General features: G+C 33.9%; 2 protein-coding genes and 1 long non-coding RNA gene across 3 annotated transcripts in view; 2 read left to right on the forward strand and 1 right to left on the reverse strand.

The window, feature by feature from the left end:
* The window catches only part of LOC143054482 (uncharacterized), a 225,374-nt gene that overhangs the window by 167,978 nt on the left and 32,850 nt on the right, over window positions 1–24,546 (forward strand). The gene's annotated exons all lie outside the window — the stretch shown is intronic.
* Window positions 11,036–12,073, forward strand: LOC143055147 (uncharacterized). Its single transcript, XM_076228289.1, has 3 exons — window positions 11,036–11,155; window positions 11,489–11,587; window positions 11,924–12,073. The coding sequence occupies exons 1-3, from the start codon at window positions 11,036–11,038 to the stop codon at window positions 12,071–12,073; spliced, it is 369 nt and encodes a 122-aa protein (XP_076084404.1).
* LOC143054494 (uncharacterized) lies at window positions 16,312–17,421 on the reverse strand. Its single transcript, XR_012971701.1, has 2 exons — window positions 16,666–17,421; window positions 16,312–16,554 (listed from the first exon to the last, which is right to left on the reverse strand). It is a non-coding gene; the product is annotated as an uncharacterized LOC143054494 (long non-coding RNA).

Consider the following 24,546-nt stretch of genomic DNA (forward strand, 5'->3'; position numbering starts at 1 on the left):
TGCTGAAAAGGGAAGTGTAGAAGAATTGAAGCTTTGCCTAGCAAACGGAGCTATCATTGATTATCAAGAGGAGGTAAACTTGTAACATTGAATATCAAGAAGGTAAACTTGTAACATTGAATATCAAATCGGTAAACTTGTAACATTGAATATCAAGAAGGTAAACTTGTAACATAGTAGGTAAACTTATCATCATGATCATGACACATCAACGGTGTTCAACACAGAACATTATACATTAGGCCACGGTTTTTTAATTTGTTGGTTTACGGATTTTCCCCATGAAAAAGTCGGGTCGGTCGGTCGGGAAAAAAAAGAAAAAAAATATCTTTCAAGACAGAAAAAAAATGCAAAATAAATATACATTTCACCATTCTAACAAAATGTTTTTTATGCTATTTTGTCATCATTTCAAATTTTAGTTCGATGAAATATTCTTGCTCAGCTGTCATAAATATCGCATGACATTGTCTAATGATTTGCCGTAAAAAAGGGGGGTGTTCACAGACAAAGACGAAATTAAATCGTCTTTTCACAAACAAGAAAAACAAATTCATGTAGCTCTTAATCAATTCCAGAAAACTTGGTGAGTAATGATCTTCAAAAACGAAAACTGATAAAGAAAATAATGTAAAAAACGTCGTACGAAAATAAGTTTCAACACACGTGTCAAAAACGTAATAGACTCGTCCACGGAAAAAAAGAGAATATCGGGTTTATAATCTAGTGTCATGCATTCCCGTTTTTTTTATCCAAATGGACGATATTTTTTTTTTTTATTATCCATGAAACAAGAAAATTCTAAAGGACTTGTTGATATTCAGAACTTTTACTTCCAAGGTGCTTTCCACCTGTCCACATTTGGACAAGTCTATTTCTATGAGATTATGCATCTTACAGACTGATGACAAATAAGGGAAACGAACTTATTGTGTAATGGGTTTTAAACACAGATTTCGTTCCGCAAAATTATTTGCGTAAACGACATTTCAAGGTCAGTTATAATTGATTTGTCTATTTTGAGAAACGTATTTCATTTCATAAAAAAAGAATCATTTAATTAATTTTCAGGGATAATGTATTTGTTTGGGTCGGCGGGAATAAAAAAGCATGAAAAGTCAATTTTATTTTTATTCTAGGAATCGGCAAAATCGGGTCGGCGGATCCGTAAACCAACAAATTAAAAAATCCTGGCCTTATGACTTAACACAGATGTTCAACACAGAACATGATACATTATGACTTAACACAGATGTTCAACACAGAACATGATACATTATGACTTAACACAGATGTTCAACACAGAACATGATACATTATGACTTAACACAGATGTTCAACACAGAACATGATACATTATGACTTAACACAGATGTTCAACACAGAACATGATACATTATGACTTAACACAGATGTTCAACACAGAACATGATACATTATGACTTAACACAGATGTTCAACACAGAACATGATACATTATGATATAACACTGATTTTCAACACAAAACATGATACATTATGACTTAACACAGATGTTCAACACAGAACATGAGACACATCATGACACAACACTGGTGTAAAACACAGAACATGTAACACATCAGGACACTACAGTAACTGTTATGGTCAACACAAAACGTGAGTCACATCATGACACAACACTGATGTTCAACACGATACATTAGCCACATCTTGACACAACAATGGTGTTCGGCAAAAAATATGACATCATGACACAACATTGATGTTCAACACTGATGTTCAACAAAGGACATGGGACACACCATGACAAAACACTGATATTCATCACAAAGCATGAGACATATCATGAGATACATGACACACCACTGGTGTTCAACACAGAACAAGAGCCAAATAATGACATTGGTGTTCATCACATGACATGATACACATCGTGACACTACACTGATGTTCAACACAGAACATGAAACACATCATGACACAACACTGTTGCTCAACACAGGACATTAGACACATCATGACACAACACTGATGCTCAACACAGGACATTAGACACATCATGACACAACATTGATGCTCAACACAGAACTAGAAAAAAACATCATGACGAAACACTGATGTTCAACACACAACATGAGACATATCATGACACAAAACTGATGTTCAACACAGACCATGAGACATATCATGACACAAAACTGATGTTCAATACAGAACATGAGACATTTTAATGACACAAAACTGATTTTCAGCACACAACATGAGACATATCATGTCACAACACTGATGTTCAATACAGAACATGAGACATATCATTACACAAAACTGATGTTCAACACAGAACATGAGACATATCATTACACAAAACATGAGACATTTCATGACACAAAACTGATGTTTAACCATTTAAAGCATAACACTGACACACTAATACTAACATATGGTCTGGACCTGACTAATGAGAGTAAATAGACAAACAAATACATTAACAAACAACACATGTTCTGGACCTGACTACTCAGAGTAAATAGACAAACAAATATAACAACACACAACACATGGTCTGGACCTGACTACTCAGAGTAAATAGACAAACAAATATAACAACAAACAGCACATGATCTGGACCTGACATGACTACTGAGGGTAAATAGACATACAAATATAACAACACACAACATATGGTCTGGACCTGACTACTGAGAGTAAATAGACAAACAAATACAACAACACACAACACATGGTCTGGACCTGACTACTGAGAGTAAATAGACATACAACTATAACAACACACAGCACATGATCTGGACCTGACATGACTACTGAGGGTAAATAGACATACAAATATAACAACACACAACATATGGTCTGGACCTGACTACTGAGAGTAAATAGACAAACAAATACAACAACACACAACACATGGTCTGGACCTGACTACTCAGAGTAAATAGACATACAAATACAACAACACACAACACATGATCTGGACCTGACTACTGAGAGTAAATAGACATACAAATATAACAACACACAACACATGATCTGGACCTGACCTGACTACTGAGGGTAAATAGACATACAAATATAACAACACACAACACATGGTCTGGACCTGACTACTCAGAGTAAATAGACATACAAATATAACAACTAACAACACATGGTCTGGACCTGACTACTGAGAGTAAATAGACGAACAAATACAACAACTAACAACACATGGTCTGGACCTGACTACTGAGAGTAAATAGACAAACAAATACAACAACACACAACACATGGTCTGGACCTGACTACTGAGAGTAAATAGACATACAACTATAACAACACACAGCACATGATCTGGACCTGACATGACTACTGAGGGTAAATAGACATACAAATATAACAACACACAACACATGGTCTGGACCTGACTACTCAGAGTAAATAGACATACAAATATAACAACTAACAACACATGGTCTGGACCTGACTACTCAGAGTAAATAGACAAACAAATACAACAACTAACAACACATGATCTGGACCTGACTACTCAGAGTAAATAGACAAACAAATACAACAATGCACAACACATGGTCTAGACCTGACTACTGAGAGTAAATAGACAAACAAATATAACAACACATAACACATGGTCTGGACCTGACTACTCAGAGTAAATAGACATACAAATATAACAACTAACAACACATGATCTGGACCTGACTACTTAGAGTAAATAGACAAACAAATACAACAACTAACAACACATGATCTGGACCTGACTACTCAGAGTAAATAGACATACAAATACAACAACTAACAACACATGATCTGGACCTGACTACTCAGAGTAAATAGACAAACAAATACAACAATGCACAACACATGGTCTGGACCTGACTACTGAGAGTAAATAGACAAACAAATATAACAACACATAACACATGGTCTGGACCTGACTACTCGGAGTAAATAGACATACAAATACAACAACTAACAACACATGATCTGGACCTGACTACTCAGAGTAAATAGACATACAAATACAACAACTAACAACACATGATTTGGACCTGACTACTGAGAGTTAATAGACAAACAAATATAACAACACATAACACATGATCTGGACCTGACTACTCAGAGTAAATAGACATACAACTATAACAACACACAGCACATGGTCTGGACCTGACTACTGAGAGTAAATAGACAAACAAATATAACAACACATAACACATGATCTGGACCTGACTACTCAGAGTAAATAGACATACAACTATAACAACACACAACACATGGTCTGGACCTGACCTGACTACTGAGAGTAAATAGACATACAAATATAACAATTAACAACACATGGTCTGGACCTGACCTGACTACTGAGGGTAAATAGACATTCAAATATAAAAACACACAACACATGGTCTGGACCTAACTACTGAGAGTAAATAGACAAACAAATATTACAACTCACAACACATGGTCTGGACCTGACTACTGAGAGTAAATAGACAAACAAATATAACAACACACAACACATTTTCTGGACCTGACTACTCAGAGTAAATAGACAAACAAATATAACAACTAACAACACATGATCTGGACCTGACTACTCAGAGTAAATAGACAAACAAATATAACAACACATAACACATGGTCTGGACCTGACTACTGAGAGTAAATAGACAAACAAATATAACAACACATAACACATGGTCTGGACCTGACTACTCAGAGTAAATAGACATACAAATATAACAACTAACAACACATGGTCTGGACCTGACCTGACTACTCAGAGTAAATAGACAAACAAATATAACAACACAGAACACACGATCTGGACCTGACCTGACCACTCAGAGTAAATAGACAAACAAATATGACAACCCACAACACATTGTCTGGACCTGACTACTCAGAGTAAATAGACAAACAAATACAACAACTAACACACACGGTCTGGACCTGACCTGACTACTCAGAGTAAATAGACAAACAAATATAACAACACACAACAAACGGTCTGGACCTGACCTGACTACTCAGAGTAAATAGATATACAAATATAACAACACACAACACATGGTCTGGACCTGACTACTCAAAGTAAATAAACAAACAAATACAACAACTAACAACACATGGTTTGGACCTGACTACTTATAGTAAATAGACAAGCAAATACAACAACACACAACACATGGTCTGGACCTGACTACTCAGAGGAAATAGACATACAAATACAACAACTAACAACACATGGTCTGGACCTGACTTCTTAGAGTAAATAGACACACCAATACAACAGCTTACAACACATTGTCTGGATCCGACTACTCAGAGTAAAAAGACATACAAATACAACAACCAACTAACAACACATGGTCTGAACCTGACTTCTCAGAGTAAATAGACAAACAAATACAACAACTTACAACACATGATCTGGACCTGACTGCTCAGAGTAAATAGACAAACAAATATAACAGCACACAACACATGGTCTTGACCTGACTTCTTAGAGTAAATAGACAAACAAATATAACAACTTACAACACATGATCTGGACCTGACTGCTCAGAGTAAATAGACAAACAAATACAACAACTAACAACACATGGTGTGGACCTGACTACTCAGAGTAAATAGACAAACAAATATAACAACACACAACACATGGTCTGGACCTGACTACTCAGAGGTATATAGACATACAAATACAACAACTTACAACACATGGTCTGGACCTGACTACTCAGAGTAAATAGACAAACAAATATAACAACACACAACACATGGTCTGGACCTGACTACTCAGAGTAAATAGACAAACAAATATAACAACACACAACACATGGTCTGGACCTGACTACTCAGAGGTATATAGACATACAAATACAACAACTTACAACACATGGTCTAGACCTGACTACTCAGAGTAAATAGATATACAAATATAACAACACACAACACATGGTCTGGACCTGACCTGACTACTCAGAGTAAATAGACAAACAAATATAACAACACACAACACACGATCTGGACCTGACCTGACCACTCAGAGTAAATAGACAAACAAATATGACAACACACAACACATTGTCTGGACCTGACTACTCAAAGTAAATAGACAAACAAATACAACAACTAACAACACATGGTTTGGACCTGACTACTTATAATAAATAAACAAACAAATATAACAACACACGGTCTGGACCTGACCTGACTACTCAGAGTAAATAAATATACAAATATAACAACACACAACACATGGTCTGGACCTGACTACTCAAAGTAAATAGACAAACGAATACAACAACTAACAACACATGGTTTGGACCTGACTACTTATAGTAAATAGACAAGCAAATACATCAACACACAACACATGGTCTGGACCTGATCTGACTACTCGTTGTAAATAAACAAACAAATATCACAACTCATGGTCTGGACGTGACCTGACTACTCAGAGTAAATAGACAAACGAATACAACAACTAACAACACATGGTCTGGACCTGACTACTCAGAGTAAATAGACAAACAAATACAGCAACTAACAACACATGGCCTGGACCTGACTACTCAGAGTAAATAGACAAACAAATATAACAACTAACAACACATGGTCTGGACCTGACTACTCAGAGTAAATAGACAAACAAATAGAACAACTAACAACACATGGCCTGGACCTGACTACTCAGAGTAAATAGACAAACAAATATAACAACTAACAACACATGGCCTGGACCTGACTACTCAGAGTAAATAGACAAACAAATATAACAACTTACAACACATGCTCTGGACCTGACTACTCAGAGTAAATTGACAAACAAATACAACAACTAACAACACATGGTCTGGACCTGACCTGACTACTCAGAGTAAATAGACAAACAAATATAACAACACACAACACACGGTCTGGACCTGACCTGACTACTCAGAGTAAATAGATATACAAATATAACAACACACAACACATGGTCTGGACCTGACCTGACTACTCAGAGTAAATAGACAAACAAATATAACAACACACAACACACGATCTGGACCTGACCTGACCACTCAGAGTAAATAGACAAACAAATATGACAACACACAACACATTGTCTGGACCTGACTACTCAAAGTAAATAGACAAACAAATACAACAACTAACAACACATGGTTTGGACCTGACTACTTATAATAAATAAACAAACAAATATAACAACACACGGTCTGGACCTGACCTGACTACTCAGAGTAAATAAATATACAAATATAACAACACACAACACATGGTCTGGACCTGACTACTCAAAGTAAATAGACAAACGAATACAACAACTAACAACACATGGTTTGGACCTGACTACTTATAGTAAATAGACAAGCAAATACATCAACACACAACACATGGTCTGGACCTGACCTGACTACTCGTTGTAAATAAACAAACAAATATCACAACTCATGGTCTGGACGTGACCTGAGTACTCAGAGTAAATAGACAAACGAATACAACAACTAACAACACATGGTCTGGACCTGACTACTCAGAGTAAATAGACAAACAAATACAGCAACTAACAACACATGGCCTGGACCTGACTACTCAGAGTAAATAGACAAACAAATATAACAACTAACAACACATGGTCTGGACCTGACTACTCAGAGTAAATAGACAAACAAATACAACAACTAACAACACATGGCCTGGACCTGACTACTCAGAGTAAATAGACAAACAAATATAACAACTAACAACACATGGCCTGGACCTGACTACTCAGAGTAAATAGACAAACAAATATAACAACTTACAACACATGCTCTGGACCTGACTACTCAGAGTAAATAGACAAACAAATACAACAACTAACAACACATGGTCTGGACCTGACCTGACTACTCAGAGTAAATAGACAAACAAATATAACAACACACAACACACGGTCTGGACCTGACCTGACTACTCAGAGTAAATAGATATACAAATATAACAACACACAACACATGGTCTGGACCTGACTACTCAAAGTAAATAGACAAACAAATACAACAACTAACAACACATGGTTTGGACCTGACTACTTATAGTAAATAGACAAGCAAATACAACAACACACAACACATGGTCTGGACCTGACTACTCAGAGGAAATAGACATACAAATACAACAACTAACAACACATGGTCTGGACCTGACTTCTTAGAGTAAATAGACACACCAATACAACAGCTTACAACACATTGTCTGGATCGGACTACTCAGAGTAAATAGACATACAAATACAACAACCAACTAACAACACATGGTCTGAACCTGACTTCTCAGAGTAAATAGACAAACAAATATAACAACTTACATGATCTGGACCTGACTGCTCAGAGTAAATAGACAAACAAATACAACAACTAACAACACATTGTCTGGACCTGACTACTCAGAGTAAATAGACATACAAATACAACAATTAACAACACATGGCCTGGACCTGACTTCTCAGAGTAAATAGACAAACAAATATAACAACTAACAACACATGGTCTGGACCTGACTACTCAGAATAAATAGACAAACAAATACAACAACTAACAACACATATTCTGGACTTGACTACTCAAGAGGAAATAGACAAACACATACAACAACAAATGACACATGGTCTGGACCTGACTACTGAGAGTAAATAGACACAAATACAATAACTAACAACACATGCTTTTGACCTGAATTCATAGAGTAAATAGACAAACAAATACAACAACACACAACAGATGGTCTGGACCTGACTACTGAGAGTAAATAGACAAACAAATATAACAACACATAACACATGGTCTGGACCTGACTACTGAGAGTAAATAGACACAAATACAACAACTAACAACACATGCTTTTGACCTGAATTCTTAGAGTAAATAGACAAACAAATACAACAACGCACAACACATGGTCTGGACCTGACTACTCAGAGTAAATAGACATACAAATACAACAACTAACAACACATGGTCTGGACCTGACTACATAGAGTAAATAGACAATCAAATACAACAACCTACAACACATGGTCTGGACCTGACTACTCAGAGTAAATAGACAAACAAATACAACAACTAACAACACATGATCTGGACCTGACCTGACTACTCAGAGTAAATAGACAAACAAATACAACAACCTACAACACATGGTCTGGACCTGACTACTCAGAGTAAATAGACAAACAAATACAACAACTTACAAGACATAGTCTGGACCTGACCTGACTACTCAAGAGGAAATAGACAAACACATACAACCACAAACGACACATGGTCTGGACCTGACTACTGAGAGTAAATAGACACAAATACAACAACTAACAACACATGCTTTTGACCTGAATTCTTAGAGTAAATAGACAAATAAATACAACAACACACAACACATGTTCTGGACCTGACTACTCAGAGTAAATAGACAAATAAATACAAAAACACACAACACATGGTCTGGACCTGACCTGACTACTCAGAGTAAATAGACATACTAATACAACAACTAACAACACATGGTCTGGACCTGACCTGACTACTCAGAGTAAATAGACAAACAAATACAACAACAGACAACACATGATCTGGACCTGACTACTCAGAGTAAATAGACAAACAAATACAACAACTAACAACACATGGCCTGGACCTGACTGCAGGGATGATTCCACTATATAGTTTAGGGCCGCTTAGCGGCCCTCAATTCCTCCAGCGGCCCCAAAAAATTGTGTGAAAATAAATTTCCAATTCAGAAAAAAAATATTTTAAAATTGATTTTTCCGGAAATGTTTCCTGCACTGATTAAGGCAATTACAATTTTTCCCATTCGTCTTCAAAGTGTTTTAAGATCCGAATAAGAATGATGTAAACAAAAGATTGTTAAGATAAGATATGTTATCATAATTGTTATTATGTGTTTTTCTGAGACGTTTCTCAATACCTTAGTTCTCGTAAAAGCAGATCTTTACATGAAATATGCTTTTACTAGATCAAATACTCCCATAGCATTTTCTTCAATTAAATTGAAGAAAATGCTATGGGAGTATTTGATTTCGTAAAAGCATATAGATAATCATGATAATAGATGCTTTTTGTTAAAATGGATCACATATTAAAAGCAGACCTCGACAGGGAGAAAAACGTATAAATTATCAAAATTCAATAGGCGCCAATTGCGTAAAGGTTCTGCCTGGCTCTCAAATAAAAAAAACCGACTGTCTGCGCATTTTTGAAAATACACGACAGATCATGATGAAAAAGGATATCCACACACTATGAAACAGGTGAAACTTGATACAATTTCCGTTTTTACAGTAAAATGATATTATTTCATCATAGATTTTATGCGGAAAAAAATCCCAATTTGATGAAAATTCCCAATTTTGATTGTCAAGGGACCCATTTGAAAACAACTGGAATCATCCCTGCTGACTACTCAGAGTAAATAGACATACTAATACAACAACTAACAACACATGGTCTGGACCTGACTACTCAGAGTAAATAGACATACAAATACAACAACTAACAACGCATGGTCTGGACCTGACTACTCAGAGTGAATAGATAAACAAATACAACAACCTACAACACATGGTCTGGACCTAACTACTCAAAGTAAATAGACAAACAAATATAACAACAAACAACACATGGTCTGGACCTGACTACTCACAGTAAATAGACAATACATATAACTAAGTCTGGTTACATTACTTTTAATCAACACAAAATCATGTTGTTAATTAGACAGGTTTATTCGACAACTAATATTTGTAATAATTATATAAAGTGGGGTCTCATTTTACTCATAGTATTATTCTGAATCAGAAAATATAACTTTTTTCATATTTCTTTGAAAAATTTACTTTTATAAAATTTATGATTTTACTGAATCTACACTAAATCTTGTTGTTAATCAGACAGTTTTAATTAATGTGACTATTTATTTTTGTTTATATTTATTACACAACATTGTCCAGTTTATCAGACAAGTTTTGATGTCAGTTGTATTATTCCAGGATGATGGATGGACAGCATTAATGTTGGCAGCCAGGGAAGGACATGTGGAAGTGTCTCGACTTCTCCTGGAGAACAGATGTAACAAAGATATCACAAATGTATGTTATCTACTAAATCTGATTGCATTACTTTTAATCAAAACAAAATCATGTTGTTAATAAGACAGGTTTAATGGACAAATATTTGTAATAATTATATAAAGTGGGGTCTCATTTTACTCGTAGTATTGTTCTGAATCAGAAAATATAACTTTTTTCATATTTCTTTGAAAAAATTACTTTTATGAAATTAATGATTTTACTGAATCTACACTAAATCCTGTTGTTAATCAGACAGTTTTAATTAATGTGACTGGTCATTTTTGTTTATAATTATTACACAACATTGTCCAGTTTATCAGACAAGTTTTGATGTCAGTTGTATTATTCCAGGAGTATGGATGGACATCATTAATGTATGCAGCCAGGAGAGGACATGTGGAAGTGTCTCGACTACTTCTGGAGAACAGATGTAACAAAGATATCACAGATGTATGTTATCTACTAAATCTAATCACATTACTTTTAATCAACACAAAATCATGTTGTTAATTATACAGGTTTAATGAACAACAAATATTTGTAATAATCATATAAAGTAGGGTCTCATTTTACTCGTAGTATTGTGCTGAATCAGAAAATATAACTTTTTTCATATTTCTTTGAAAAATTTACTTTTATAAAATTTATGATTTTACTGAATCTACACTAAATCCTGTTGTTAATCAGACAGTTTTAAGTAATGTGACTATTTAATTTTGTTTATATTTATTACACAACATTGTTCAGTTTATCAGACAAGTTTTGATGTCAGTTGTATTATTCCAGGAGTATGGATGGACAGCATTAATGTTGGCAGCCGGTGGAGGACATGTGGAAGTGTCTCGACTTCTCCTGGAGAACAGATGTAACAAAGATATCAGAGATGTATGTTATCTACTAAATCTAATTACATTACTTTTAATCAACACAAAATAATGTTGTTAATGAGACAGGTTTAATGAACAACTAATATTATTTGTTAGAATCATATAAAGTGGGGTCTCATTTTACTTGTCTCCTCGTACTAAATCAGGAAATGTAACTGTTTTTCATATTTCTTTGAAAAAGTTTTTTTTTTAAATTGATCATTATTCTGAACCATGTTAATCAGACAGATTTCATTATTATATCAACAAATACTTGCTAGAATTATATAAAGTGAGATATCATTTATCTCTGTGCATTGCACTGAATCCATTGATATAAATATTTTATGCATTTCTTGAAAATAGGTTAACATGACATTTCTGATGGAAGTTCTGACATCCCACAAAAAAAATTTGTTTTTTTTTTGTTGTTTATGTACAATATGAATACAAGTTTGACTGGTCATTTTGTTCAGTTTTGACCACTGATTCATGTGATATACATTTTTTTTTATTTATTACACAACATTATCCTGTTTATCAGACAAGTTTTATATCAGTTGTAGGATATGTTGTATACTATTTATATTGGTAACAAAGTAGTAAACATAATATTTACATGTTATTTGGTATAATTATAGAATTATGGTAATACAGCTCTACATCATGCTGCTGAGTGGGGAAAGCTACATGTCACAAGATATCTAGTAGAAGAAGGAGGCATCAGTCCCTTCGTTAAAACACATGAGGTAATATATTATAGTAAAGGCTCAGTATTCAACTAGTAAATAATGCATCACTAAAATGATGTCTAAGATATTTTTGGTCAAATGGATTTTTTTCTTCTCAAGGTTAAACATTAAACTAAAATTATGAAAGTGTTTTATAGACTTACATGACTTAGATGGCTAAATTTTACTATAAAACACATGAACATAGACGATCATATAAAAGAAGTTAATTTTTTTTCAAAATCAAAATCATGGCCACTTGCGCATTTTGGGTGATTAGTTCTACTAAAAGGGGATAATTTTATTATTCCAAAATTTGTTGCCAAATTATATGAGTATCTCAGTTAAAGGAAAAAAAATCAATGGTAATAAAAAAAGAGTAAATGGATAAAAGAGTCCAGCCTGCGATAGTGATCCGGCGGCGGCGTTAGCTAACTTCTTAAAAGCTTTATAATTTAGAAGGTGAAAGACCTGGATGCTTCATACTTTGTATATAGATGCCTCATGTTATGAAGTTTCCGTCTGTCACATGTCCATTGCCCTTGACCTTATTTTCGTGGTTCAGTGACTACTTGAAAATAAAGTGAAGATTTTTTGTAATGTTCATTTCTCTCTTATAATAAGTAATAGGATAACTACATTTGACACTGGCAGATATCATCTGACCTTGACCTCATCATGGTTCAGTGGTTATAGTTAAATTTTTGTGTTTTTGGTCTGTTTTTCTTATACTGTATGCAATAGGCTGACTATATTTGGTGTATGGAATGATTGTAAGGTGTACATGTCTAGCTTGCAGGTGTCATCTGACCTTGACCTCATTTTCATGGTTCAGTGGTCAAAGTTAATTTTTTAGTTTTGGATTTTTTTTTTCTAATACTATATGCAATGGGTTAACTATATTTGGTGTATGGACATATTTAATGATGCACATGTCAGTCTTGAAGTTTTTATTTGACCTTGACCTCATTTCAACAGTTAATTGCTCAGTGTTCAGTTTTTGCGTTTTGGTCTGTTTTTTTGTCTCGCCTTTAACGACAAATAGGTATGCTGTTTCTGGCGGCGACGTCGTCAATAATGTATCAGTTTGTGATTAGGTCTAGTTTATGGGGAACCGCAAGTGGTAGGTCAATGATATTTGGTATGCAGTTGTATAAGTATTAGCATATTTCATTTCCATGGAGATGATTTGGCTCAGCCCCCTTAGTCATGGTCTAATGACTTTAAAACTTGTCTTGCAAGGTCCTCATGCCCGTCAGACAGTTTTCACTTGACCTCGACCTCATTTCATGGATCAATAAGCAAGGTTAAGTTTTGGTGGTTAAGTCCATATCTCAGATACTATAAGCAATAGGTCTAGTTTATTCGGTGTATGGAAAGACTGTAAGGTGTACATGTCCAACTGGCAGGTGTCATCTTGTCATTTTGACCTCATTTTCATGGTTCAATGGTTATAGTTATGTTTTTGTGTTTTAGTCTGTTTGTTTTATACTGTATGCAATAGGTCAAATATATTTGGGGTATGGACATATTTTATGATGTACATGTCAGTCTCACAGTTTTTATTTGACCTTGACCTCATTTTCATGATTCAGTGGTCAAAGTTAAGTTTTTGAGTGTTGGTCCTTTTACTAATACTATATGCAATACATGTAGGTCAACTATATTTGGGGTATGGGATTATTTAATGATGAACATGTCAGTCTCACAGGTTTTATTTGACTTTGACATCATTTTCAAGGTTCATTGCTCAATGTTAAGTTTTTGTGTGTTGGTCTCTTTTTCTTAAACTATAAGCCATAGGTCAACTATATGTGTTGTATGGAAGGATTGTAAGCTGTTTATTTCTGTCTGGCAGGTATCATCTGACCTTGACCTCATTTTGGTAGTTCGTTGGTCAAAGTTTAGTTTTCATTATTTAGTTTGTTTCTTGGATACTATAAGTAATAGGTCAAATGATAACAAAGTTATTAGAAAATTTCAAAATAGTATAAACAATACATTGACATACATTCATCGTATTTTTATATTTAAATAGTTAAACACTATGGTGGTCAAAAAATATTTTGAATAAAGAAATAAACACTAATATGAGGAAGGCGCTACCTTAAATGCCAGCTTTATACTAAGACAATGTCCTATGTATTGATGGTTGTTTGTTGTTTAACATCCAGTGGCAAATATTTCATGATTGTTCAGAACGAATGTCGAAGGCTACATTAACGTATTGTTTATGTCTAAAAGAAAGTTCAGATGGAAAATGTTTAGGGAGCAAACATAGAACTTGAAAAGGCATGAGGGGTTATGCTATTTTTCCTGAAAAAAATTCTGATTCCAAAATTGATGAAAAAAAATCTGTTCAAGCATAGGACAAAAAAAATATTTTGAATCCAGATCTTTACCAAAAATGATTTTATCTTTCAGGTATGCAAAATAAATTTAACTTTTATATATCTAAAAACTAAAAAACTTCCCAAACAGCACATATGTCAGTCTGTACACAGAATTTTTTTAGGTGATAATTATTATTAAGGCCATATTTGCCAATTTGACTGTTATGATAAACCTTAATACTAGTGTTAAATTTTGACTAAATAATTTTAATTGATATCGCTGAAGGGTTTCGGTAATAAAAATCTGACTCGAATAAAAACCATTTGTATTTCTGATTATCTCAAGTTTGTGAGTTCTACATAAATATCATGTACTATTAAATTCAGAGTCGGTTTTATGGTTTTATGTCATTTCTTGCATATATTTGTTTTTGTTTATACATGTACATGGTGTAGCTTACTTTTCAAGTTCTTATATGACAGCAAAATAAGATTGAGAATGGAAATGGGAAATACAAGCATGTCAAAAATTTGCTTTCCAGTAATGCTTAATCATGTCATAGTTGTTTTCAAGAAGACACATTTGGTCTTAGACAATAACTTGAGTATAAGATAATGGATCTCCATGAAATTTCACTAGGAGGTTCAATACACAAAAGGAAGATTAGAATTGATTTTGGGGTTATGGTACAACATTATTGGGGGTATTTTTTTTTTTATTTTGGGTTTTTCTTCCAAAAATTACCTTATTTACATTGATTATACTTATCTAGTATATATATAGATGCAACAAATACTGATTTGGCAGGAGATGTACTTAAAATAGGGTGTTTTAAATACTTTATCTGTAATTTGTGTATTTTTCCTATGATATGTACTTGTCTTCTTGATAATGTCTCTGTGAGTATCAAGATAAAGAAAATACATTTGGTAAGGCCATAGTTGTTTTTTTATTTGTTTTGCGTCCGCGTGCAGGTAGGTTTTTGGCCAATTTGTGTCAAAAACAAACACAAACTTTTTTTTGTTTGTCAGTAGAAAATCCGTATTTTCCGGGTTTTTCCAGCCGTGTTTTTGTGTATTCTTATACTCAAATCTATTTTGCGCTTTAAATAACAACTCCTTATTTACAACTCCTTATTTAAAGCGTTTAAGCGATCTTGACTTCGATACATGTGACAGCAGAAATGGCCAGTATAAATGTGCCGGCGAGCGAGATCGTTTGTGTTTCACTTTTCAAAGATAAAAGGATCGTTCTGGCTCCATATGCCTTTCCGCTCGCCGGCACAGAAACTTTTTCTCAGATCCTAGAGAGCCTTTACGTAGCCAGCATAAGAGACACGTTAAATACAAGATTCAATGAACCTATCACCATAGGGGATAAAACTCTGATAAAATGTTGTTTCATCTAGCTCTAACGGGGAAAAAATTGAAATGAATACATCTCTCAAGGCTATAGATGCTGTTAAAATGTTTGGTGCATATGTAAGCTTTGAGCTGACTGACAAATTTTGTGAAAAAACTAATTCAAATCAACAAAAGAGTGCCTTTGATGTGCTTTAATATTAAGATTCACTAAATTTGATATTGAAAAGATCAACCAATTTCACTGTAATGGTTCTTCCTTGGTACAGGTCTTACAGTAGGCGTTCCTTACTTGCTTGAAGCAAGAGTTACCTCCCATTTGCACAGTTATTTTATTTTATAATTGAAATAAATTTTTATACTTTTTTAAATGAAAAATAGTAGTTTTTGCAAATATTTCTAATAAATTTCTTTAAATGATATCTACTGTCTGATAAGATAGGATAAATTAGTATGTACATTTTTAATTCCACAAGATATTAAGATATAAAACATAATTTCATTAGTTTATTTTCTGAAAAAAAAGTATGCAGAACAAAATATTAATATATTGCCAAAAAGTTTACATAAAGTATTCCAATTATAGGAAGATAACTCTGCAAATGGGAGATAATTCATGCTTAAAGCATTATTGATTTGATACATGAGGGAATTATTGATTATGCATAGGTTTTAATACAACATGACACATCTCAGATCAAAACATGTCTCTTCTCAAAGGCTTCAGTATAAATGGGAAATGTTTGAAATACCAAGGCCATTTCTCAGAATATAGTCATATCAAGTTTGTACATTGCTAAATTTCCTGTTTGTCATGTTTGCTCTTTCACTTAGATATGACAGTATTGATCTAAAGTCACTGTTAATCAGTTCAGAACTTAAGCAGACTCTTGTGTTATTTTCTTTGTGTGTGTTTTTTTTCCTTGCTGTCTGGTAGGTTTTCTCAGAATCAGTTGACGCAAAACAAAGAAAAAAACAGACACGGCCTAAGTATATATTCACAATTGACATGCGCCAGTGCGAGGCAAAAGGATCTTCTTTCCCTTTAATTCCAAATGTTTCACTGATTGTATGAAAATTATAACAGAAAATGTACAAAACTCTTGATAAAATTGCATTATCTGCAGATTTATTGATAACTTTCCTCAAGATGTATTCACAAGGACATAGAATTAACATATTGCATTGAAATTGAAAGGGGGTTCCAGGGGTCAGAACCCCCCTTTTTTTTGCCAATCAATGCATTTGAATGGGGACATATAGTAGTTGGACCCCCTCCCCCCTTTGTCCTGTGTTGGGAACCCCCCTTTTTAAAAATGGCTGGATCCGCCCCTGTATTGTCCATGCTATTCTGATCTGAGTTTATACATGTATACTGGCATGGCTGGTGCTGTTTCAAGTTGTGTTCTTTTTCGGTTTCTTCAGAAGTATTTGTTTAACCTGTTCGGTCAGTATAAAGTGTTACAATTCTTATTTAGACGCAACACATAAATAGTGACCAAAAAGGTACTGCTTTCACATGAGAGAAGCTACAAAAAAATTTAAATGTACACATTTTCAATATTTTTGTAGGACTTATTATCATATGAAATTAAGAAGATATGTAGTTAGAGACTTCTGCTTTAATAGAAATTTGTGGATTCACCTGATAACTGTTTTCAAATTAGTCCATATTGAAGTTTAAAGGATCCAAAATTAAAATATGTTTGATTTCAACTGACATAAAAAATTTGGTGTTTTTTATATGCTTAATATACATCTGTGGTCCTATCAGGCTATGCGTGGCAGAACATTTTATTGCCTTTAATTTTGTACTCTTTTTGGTCATTAAAATAAATTTGTAGTTCTGTTGTGAAGTTGCTAACATGAGAATACCCAAATTGCACCTAAATTGTCCTCAACTTTTTTTTTTATGTACCAGAGAAAAGTTTATTCTTTGCTTATTTTGTAGACTTTCCTTGTTTACAATATAGTTACACCAATTTAATTTTGAGTCCATGTAGAGTCATTGAAAAAGAGGATTGAAAATACATCCAAACAATCCATCATGATGATACATTACATGTATGGTTAATTTCAAATCCTTAAAACTGGGATATAAACAGATTTTGTTTTATTTCTTCAAATATTTCGAACAATTTGATATTATTCCATGCTTTAACTATTACTTTTTGAAGAAAAGGATGCTGGTAACAAATTTAATTTGCTCATCATAAAAAGATGATAATAAGAGAACTCCAAATGGTGAAAGAAAACTTGCAAGATTTTTGAAGTTTTTTTTTACTAAAAAGGTGCAATTTGGTTTCTGAGTACAATTTTGGTACTGTGATGTTATATAACCATAAGTGTGTATTGCTAAATATAAATATAGGTTGAAATATAATGTGAACCTGATAGTGATATAGTGATAAAGTACTTGGTAGAGTGAATTTTTTTATCTGACAGGTTTAAACTGGTGCATAAAATATGCAGGTGACTAGTCTGCTGCAGCTAGATGTACCCCACACACTTCCAAGTAACATGCCCTGTATATACTATATATATGTTCAAACTCTTTTAGGTCATTTTTTGGTAGCAATAAACAAAAAAACTATGTTAATTGGACATGCTTTGATACTATATATGCCCTTGAATTTTTACTAGATAACATTTTTGTTCGCTTTGGGGATTCCGTATATCGTCAGATTATCGGAATTCTAATGGGGACTAACTGTGCACCACTTATTGCGGACCTGTTTTTGTATTGTTATGAGTTACAATTTATGACAAAAATAAGCAAAGACCCATCGAAACAACATCTGATAAACAAATTTAATAATACTTTTAGATATTTGGATGATATTTTGGCTCTCAATAATGACGACTTCAGTATGTATATTAATGAAATTTATCCTGTTGAACTTACTTTAAATAAAGCTAATATTAACAATGACCACTGCCCTTTTCTCGATCTTGATATTTATATCACTAATGGAAAGCTGAATACTAAAATTTATGATAAAAGGGATGATTTTTCATTTCCTATCGTTAATTATCCGTTTTTAGATGGTGACGTTCCCTTGTCACCATCTTACGGTGTTTATATATCTCAACTTGTACTATTCGCTCGTGTATGTAACAATGTTTTAGATTTTAACGAAAGAAATTTATGTATTACTGAAAAATTATTACACCAGGGTTTTCGATATCACAAACTAGTCAAAACATTTACCAAATTTTATCATCAGTATAAAGACATCATTCGTAAATATAGCTCAACATGCAGACTTCTAATACGTTCAGGTATTTCACATCCAATTTTTTATGGAAATATTCTTTATAAAGCACAAAGGTGTCGGTATTCACCTCAGAAACTTACAAAACCTTTGAATAGACTTATTAAGAAGGGATATAATTACGATACTGTTGTCAAGTCATTAAAGATTGCATATTTTGGCGTTAATATTGAGTCACTGATAAGGTCTTTGCATCGGAACTAAACACATTTATTCTAAAAACAGTTGTTGGCATGACACGGGTTATGTTCTTCTCATATATGTTATTATGGTATGATACTAAACCCCTAACGGGAAGGATTGTGCCTGATGTTCATATGATGAAATCATAATCTTTCAGTCAGTTTAATTGAAGTCCGGAGCTGGCATGTCAGTTAACTGCTAGTAGTCTGTTGTTATTTATGTATTATTGTCATTTTGTTTATTTTCTTTGGTTACATCTTCTGACATCAGACTCGGACTTCTCTTGAACTGAATTTTAATGTGCGTATTGTTATGCGTTTACTTTTCTACATTGGTTAGAGGTATAGGGGGAGGGTTGAGATCTCACAAACATGTTTAACCCCGCCGCATTTTTTGCGCCTGTCCCAAGTCAGGAGCCTCTGGCCTTTGTTAGTCTTGTATTATTTTAATTTTAGTTTCTTGTGTACAATTTGGAAATTAGTATGGCGTTCATTATCACTGGACTAGTATATATTTGTTTAGGGGCCAGCTGAAGGACGCCTCCGGGTGCGAGAATTTCTCGCTACATTGAAGACCTGTTGGTGACCCTCTGCTGTTGTTTTTTATTTGGTCGGGTTGTTGTCTCTTTGACACATTCCCCATTTCCATTCTCAATTTTACCTATCAAAGTCATGGTATTTTCATTGGTTATCATAACTCCATCTTCCCATAAAATACAATTTTGGACAATATGGGAGCATACCATATATACAGTAGTCAGTTCTAAATGTACTACTCAGACTCAAGTCTCCTTTTTATGATTAAACTAAGAGAGAGAAAACAAAACAGTTTCCATCTCCTGGGACTGTATAAGGTGTGACATACATTTTGTAATCAATGAAAAGATTTGTTGAGAGTTTGCCAAAGGAAGTACAGACTAAAAAGATTGTGAATTATTTGAATATTCTTTCATGTTTAAAACTTTTGTTAAGTTTTAAATTAGTCTGTGGGCTACCATAGGATCCAGAGGGGGGACGGTCCCCCCTTTTCATGGGAAAAAATTGTTGACTATAGGTGTAATACCACCAAATCATGGTACGTCACATCCGGTTGCATACGAAAGTAGGTCTAAAAAAATATTCCCTTGAATTTGACCGTTGTAGGTAATTAATCCTACATTTTATTGCAGTAAAACTATTTCTGTGTCATAAACATATGTCTTGGGTATTTCAAAACACCATTATTTTTTATTTGTTATTTCTATAGAAAATTTTGTAATCTTGAGGTTACATGGTGACTAAACCTTGTACACAGATAGAATAAGGGGAGAAATTTGATTGGTTTACTTCCAATGATGGTTATTTTCTTATATGCAATGAAATGTTATGTGAAACTTTTTCTATAGAACTGGACAGGATAAAACTTTACTCATGCCAAGTAATTCTTTATTTGAAACAAAGATAAATTCTGCATAATTTTTTGAAAAGTGCAAATTTAACAAAGACTAATAGGGGAAAATCAATGGTGGTATTACACCTATATAGGTAATCACTGAAGGCAGTGAAGCATGACTAGAGCGCCCCGTCAGCAGGCCCTCCTTATGAAAAATTCTGGATTCGTCATTGACTACATAAATAACAGTGATCACATTCAACAGTATAATTATCATTTTTCCTTGATGTGGGGAATAATGTGGTAGATGAACAAAAGTATTCATGGTCAACCAGTGCACCGGAGTTTACCCGCATGCCGCATGGCCATAACAAAAAATCCAAAATGTATTGCCTGCAGAAGTTTTTTCTGTGTTCCCATGCCTGGACGGAACTTTTACGCTAAATATGTAATCGTTTACTATGATTTTGTTACTTTTAAATGAAGTACCTGTGTTTATTTAGGTAATTTGTTTTGACCTCACTGATAATGGAATGTTGAAGCAGACGAAACATGGCGTCAGATGTTGTTGTCCTAACTTCGGTAATTTCCGTGGTACAATAAAATTTAAAGAAGCCACACAAGTTACCAAAATTTCTGAATTCTTGTTTTATCAAACAAATAAAAATTAATGTCGTAGTTAACATCGAAATTATTCCGATCTGTTCAGTTTAGTCAAGATCGCGTTAAAACGTTAAATTTGGCCGCCATTAAAAAAAAATAATCGTACGAGATTTTACGAGAGTGACGAAACTTTTCAGATGGGTCGTCTAGAAAGAGTTATCGTTCTTTGTCCCAAAACGATGCTTCTACCATAAGTGCCAGCATAGCTGGCATACTAGACTATATTTCTATGGATCCAATAAGGAGGAAATAAAATTGCCTTATATTTGATATTGATTGCAGTTTCAAAATATTTGGTGCAATAATTTGAAAAAGATGATCCTATTAAGACTGCAAAGGAGTAGGTCCGGTAAGGACTCATTTTGACCTCAAATTTCAGTTTCATCTGACGAAAGATTTTGACCACTTTTTAAACACTTAAGTGTCTATTTCACTTGATTCAATTAGTTTATGTGAAAGATTTTAACTGATTAAGTCACTAAAAACGATCCGATTGAAGCTCAAATATGAAAAATCTCTCAAATATGCCAAAAAACGTCACTTTTCATATTGTTATTGTCAAAAATGAAAGTGGCCGCATCCGTGTTCATCCACAACCTTTATATATGTTATGTATTATCATAAAATACAACTTACATTGCCATACCTGTCAACTCACCCGTTTTTTGCGGGTGACACCCGTTATTTTCACCTCTCACCCGGGAGTTTTTCTTTACCCGGCGGGTCCCGGGAATTTCTAACATTACCCGTTTCACCCGGATTTCTGACCGAATTGTTTCCGGTATTTAGAAGTAATACGACCTTCGGTTTTATCGGTCTTTTTCAATGTAACCAAAAGTCAAAATGTAGGACTGTTTACCTGAGCTACATTGTACGTAACGATATGAAGAGACAACACAGCTACAAGATGAGTTCAGTGACTATCAGTTGACCCCATTAGATGAACTTCCACTTTGCACTTCCCCTGAAACTAACATTGGTACATTTTGGGGAGAAATGTCCAAGTTGCATGACATTTTTCTTAACAAACCAAGATTTTTTGTTTTGTCAAAACTTTCTAAAACATTGCCAAACAGCAATGCAGACAGTGAGAGGGCATTTTCTTTAGTAAAGAAAATAGCTACAGAGTTTAGGGCTGATCTTAATAAGGATACACTGTGTGCTCTTCTTTCTTGTAAAATGAATACACATTTGCATTGCTATGAACTGAAACCAAGTGCAGTTCTTTTAAAGAATGCCAAGTCTGCTACTATGGAATATAACAATAGTCTGAAATAAACTTGTATACATGTTCTAACTGTTTCATATACATATTGACTATATAAATTATATATGTAAACATATTTTTGTTCTTCAATTGAGCCCGCAAAATGTCGTACGCGTTATGACCTGAGATTTTTTTTCTCAATGCAGGTCATGACCTGACTTTTCATTTTCAGAGGTTGACAGGTATGCATTGCAATATTAAGGATGAACACGAATGCGGCCACTTTCGTTTTACACGGAAACCGTCTAAAATTTAACTAAAATGATAGAATTTTGAAGATTTCAGTAATTTAGCATGACTTGATGGTGCTACAACCCGATATAAGTGCATTGTATTGTCAAAAACAGCCCATATTTATGTAGCAGAAGCATTCATCTGTCCAATAAATGACTAAAAGTTTACATTTTAACAATTTTGTAAAACTGTTATATTTTTGGGCCAATTCTGTTTTCTAACATTAGTTAGCCTCAACCAAATGTAATTAAACTTATACGCAATGCTTATTACCACAAAATACAGATCAAAATTGAATTTTGGTGGTGTCACTTTAACTGTTCTAGAGGTATGCTCCTTTAGTGGGGAAAAAATAGGAATCTAATATTTGTTCTAAAACTATCAATGATTTTAAACATTGGAGTTATCTTACTTTGTCTCGGCAATTTTCTAAGCACTTAGACAATTATAGTGCACCGTTACGACTCAAATATGATGTAATGGTATAGAAAAATCTTGCAGCTGAGTAACTGGTGACAACAACGGGCTATACATTTGAGAAAAATTACTGAAATTGTTTTACCTATTTCAGCCGTCGCCATATTGGGATCGTCGTAATTCCAGTTACGATTATCAGTTTAACACCATTGACGATGGAATATACTGACTTGATATTTTTTGATGTAGTAAAATACTTCATGACAAGATATAGATCAAATTAGCATTTTGTTCCATCACAATGAATTTTTAATCAGTAGGGGACTATGTATTGCCATGGAATACTCTCAGAATGCTTGTTTATACTATATCATTGTTAACACTCAAAACTATGAAATGCTGTAAAATAACAGTTTTAACAATTTACAGATATAAGAGGGTATGAATGGGTTATACAGAATAGAAAATCATGGATGGCAGAAAAAAAACCTATTGGGAACAGAGAGGATGCATTTACCAATACAAAAACTGCCAAAAATAATTTACAAAGACCAAATGCTGACAGATAGAGCATTTTTTCAGATGCTTTTAAAGAAAGATAAAATCCTTCTGAAAGGCTGTACAGAATGTTGTTTCATGAGTTATATATATTTTGTAAACGAAAATGATATTGTTAGCACCTGTAAAAACAAAATTAAACACCACTC

This window comes from Mytilus galloprovincialis, chromosome 12, assembly GCF_965363235.1.
Source record: "Mytilus galloprovincialis chromosome 12, xbMytGall1.hap1.1, whole genome shotgun sequence".
In the NCBI taxonomy this organism is placed as follows: domain Eukaryota; kingdom Metazoa; phylum Mollusca; class Bivalvia; order Mytilida; family Mytilidae; genus Mytilus; species Mytilus galloprovincialis.

What these genes read in the sequence shown, in the direction of transcription:
- LOC143055147 (XM_076228289.1), top strand. Translation starts at nt 11,036, where the DNA reads ATGTCAGTTGTATTATTCCAGGATGATGGATGGACAGCATTAATGTTG. An exon ending in GTAACAAAGATATCACAAAT is followed by an intron (nt 11,156 to 11,488) that starts GTATGTTATCTA and finishes GTATTATTCCAG; the next exon opens with GAGTATGGATGGACATCATT. An exon ending in GTAACAAAGATATCACAGAT is followed by an intron (nt 11,588 to 11,923) that starts GTATGTTATCTA and finishes GTATTATTCCAG; the next exon opens with GAGTATGGATGGACAGCATT.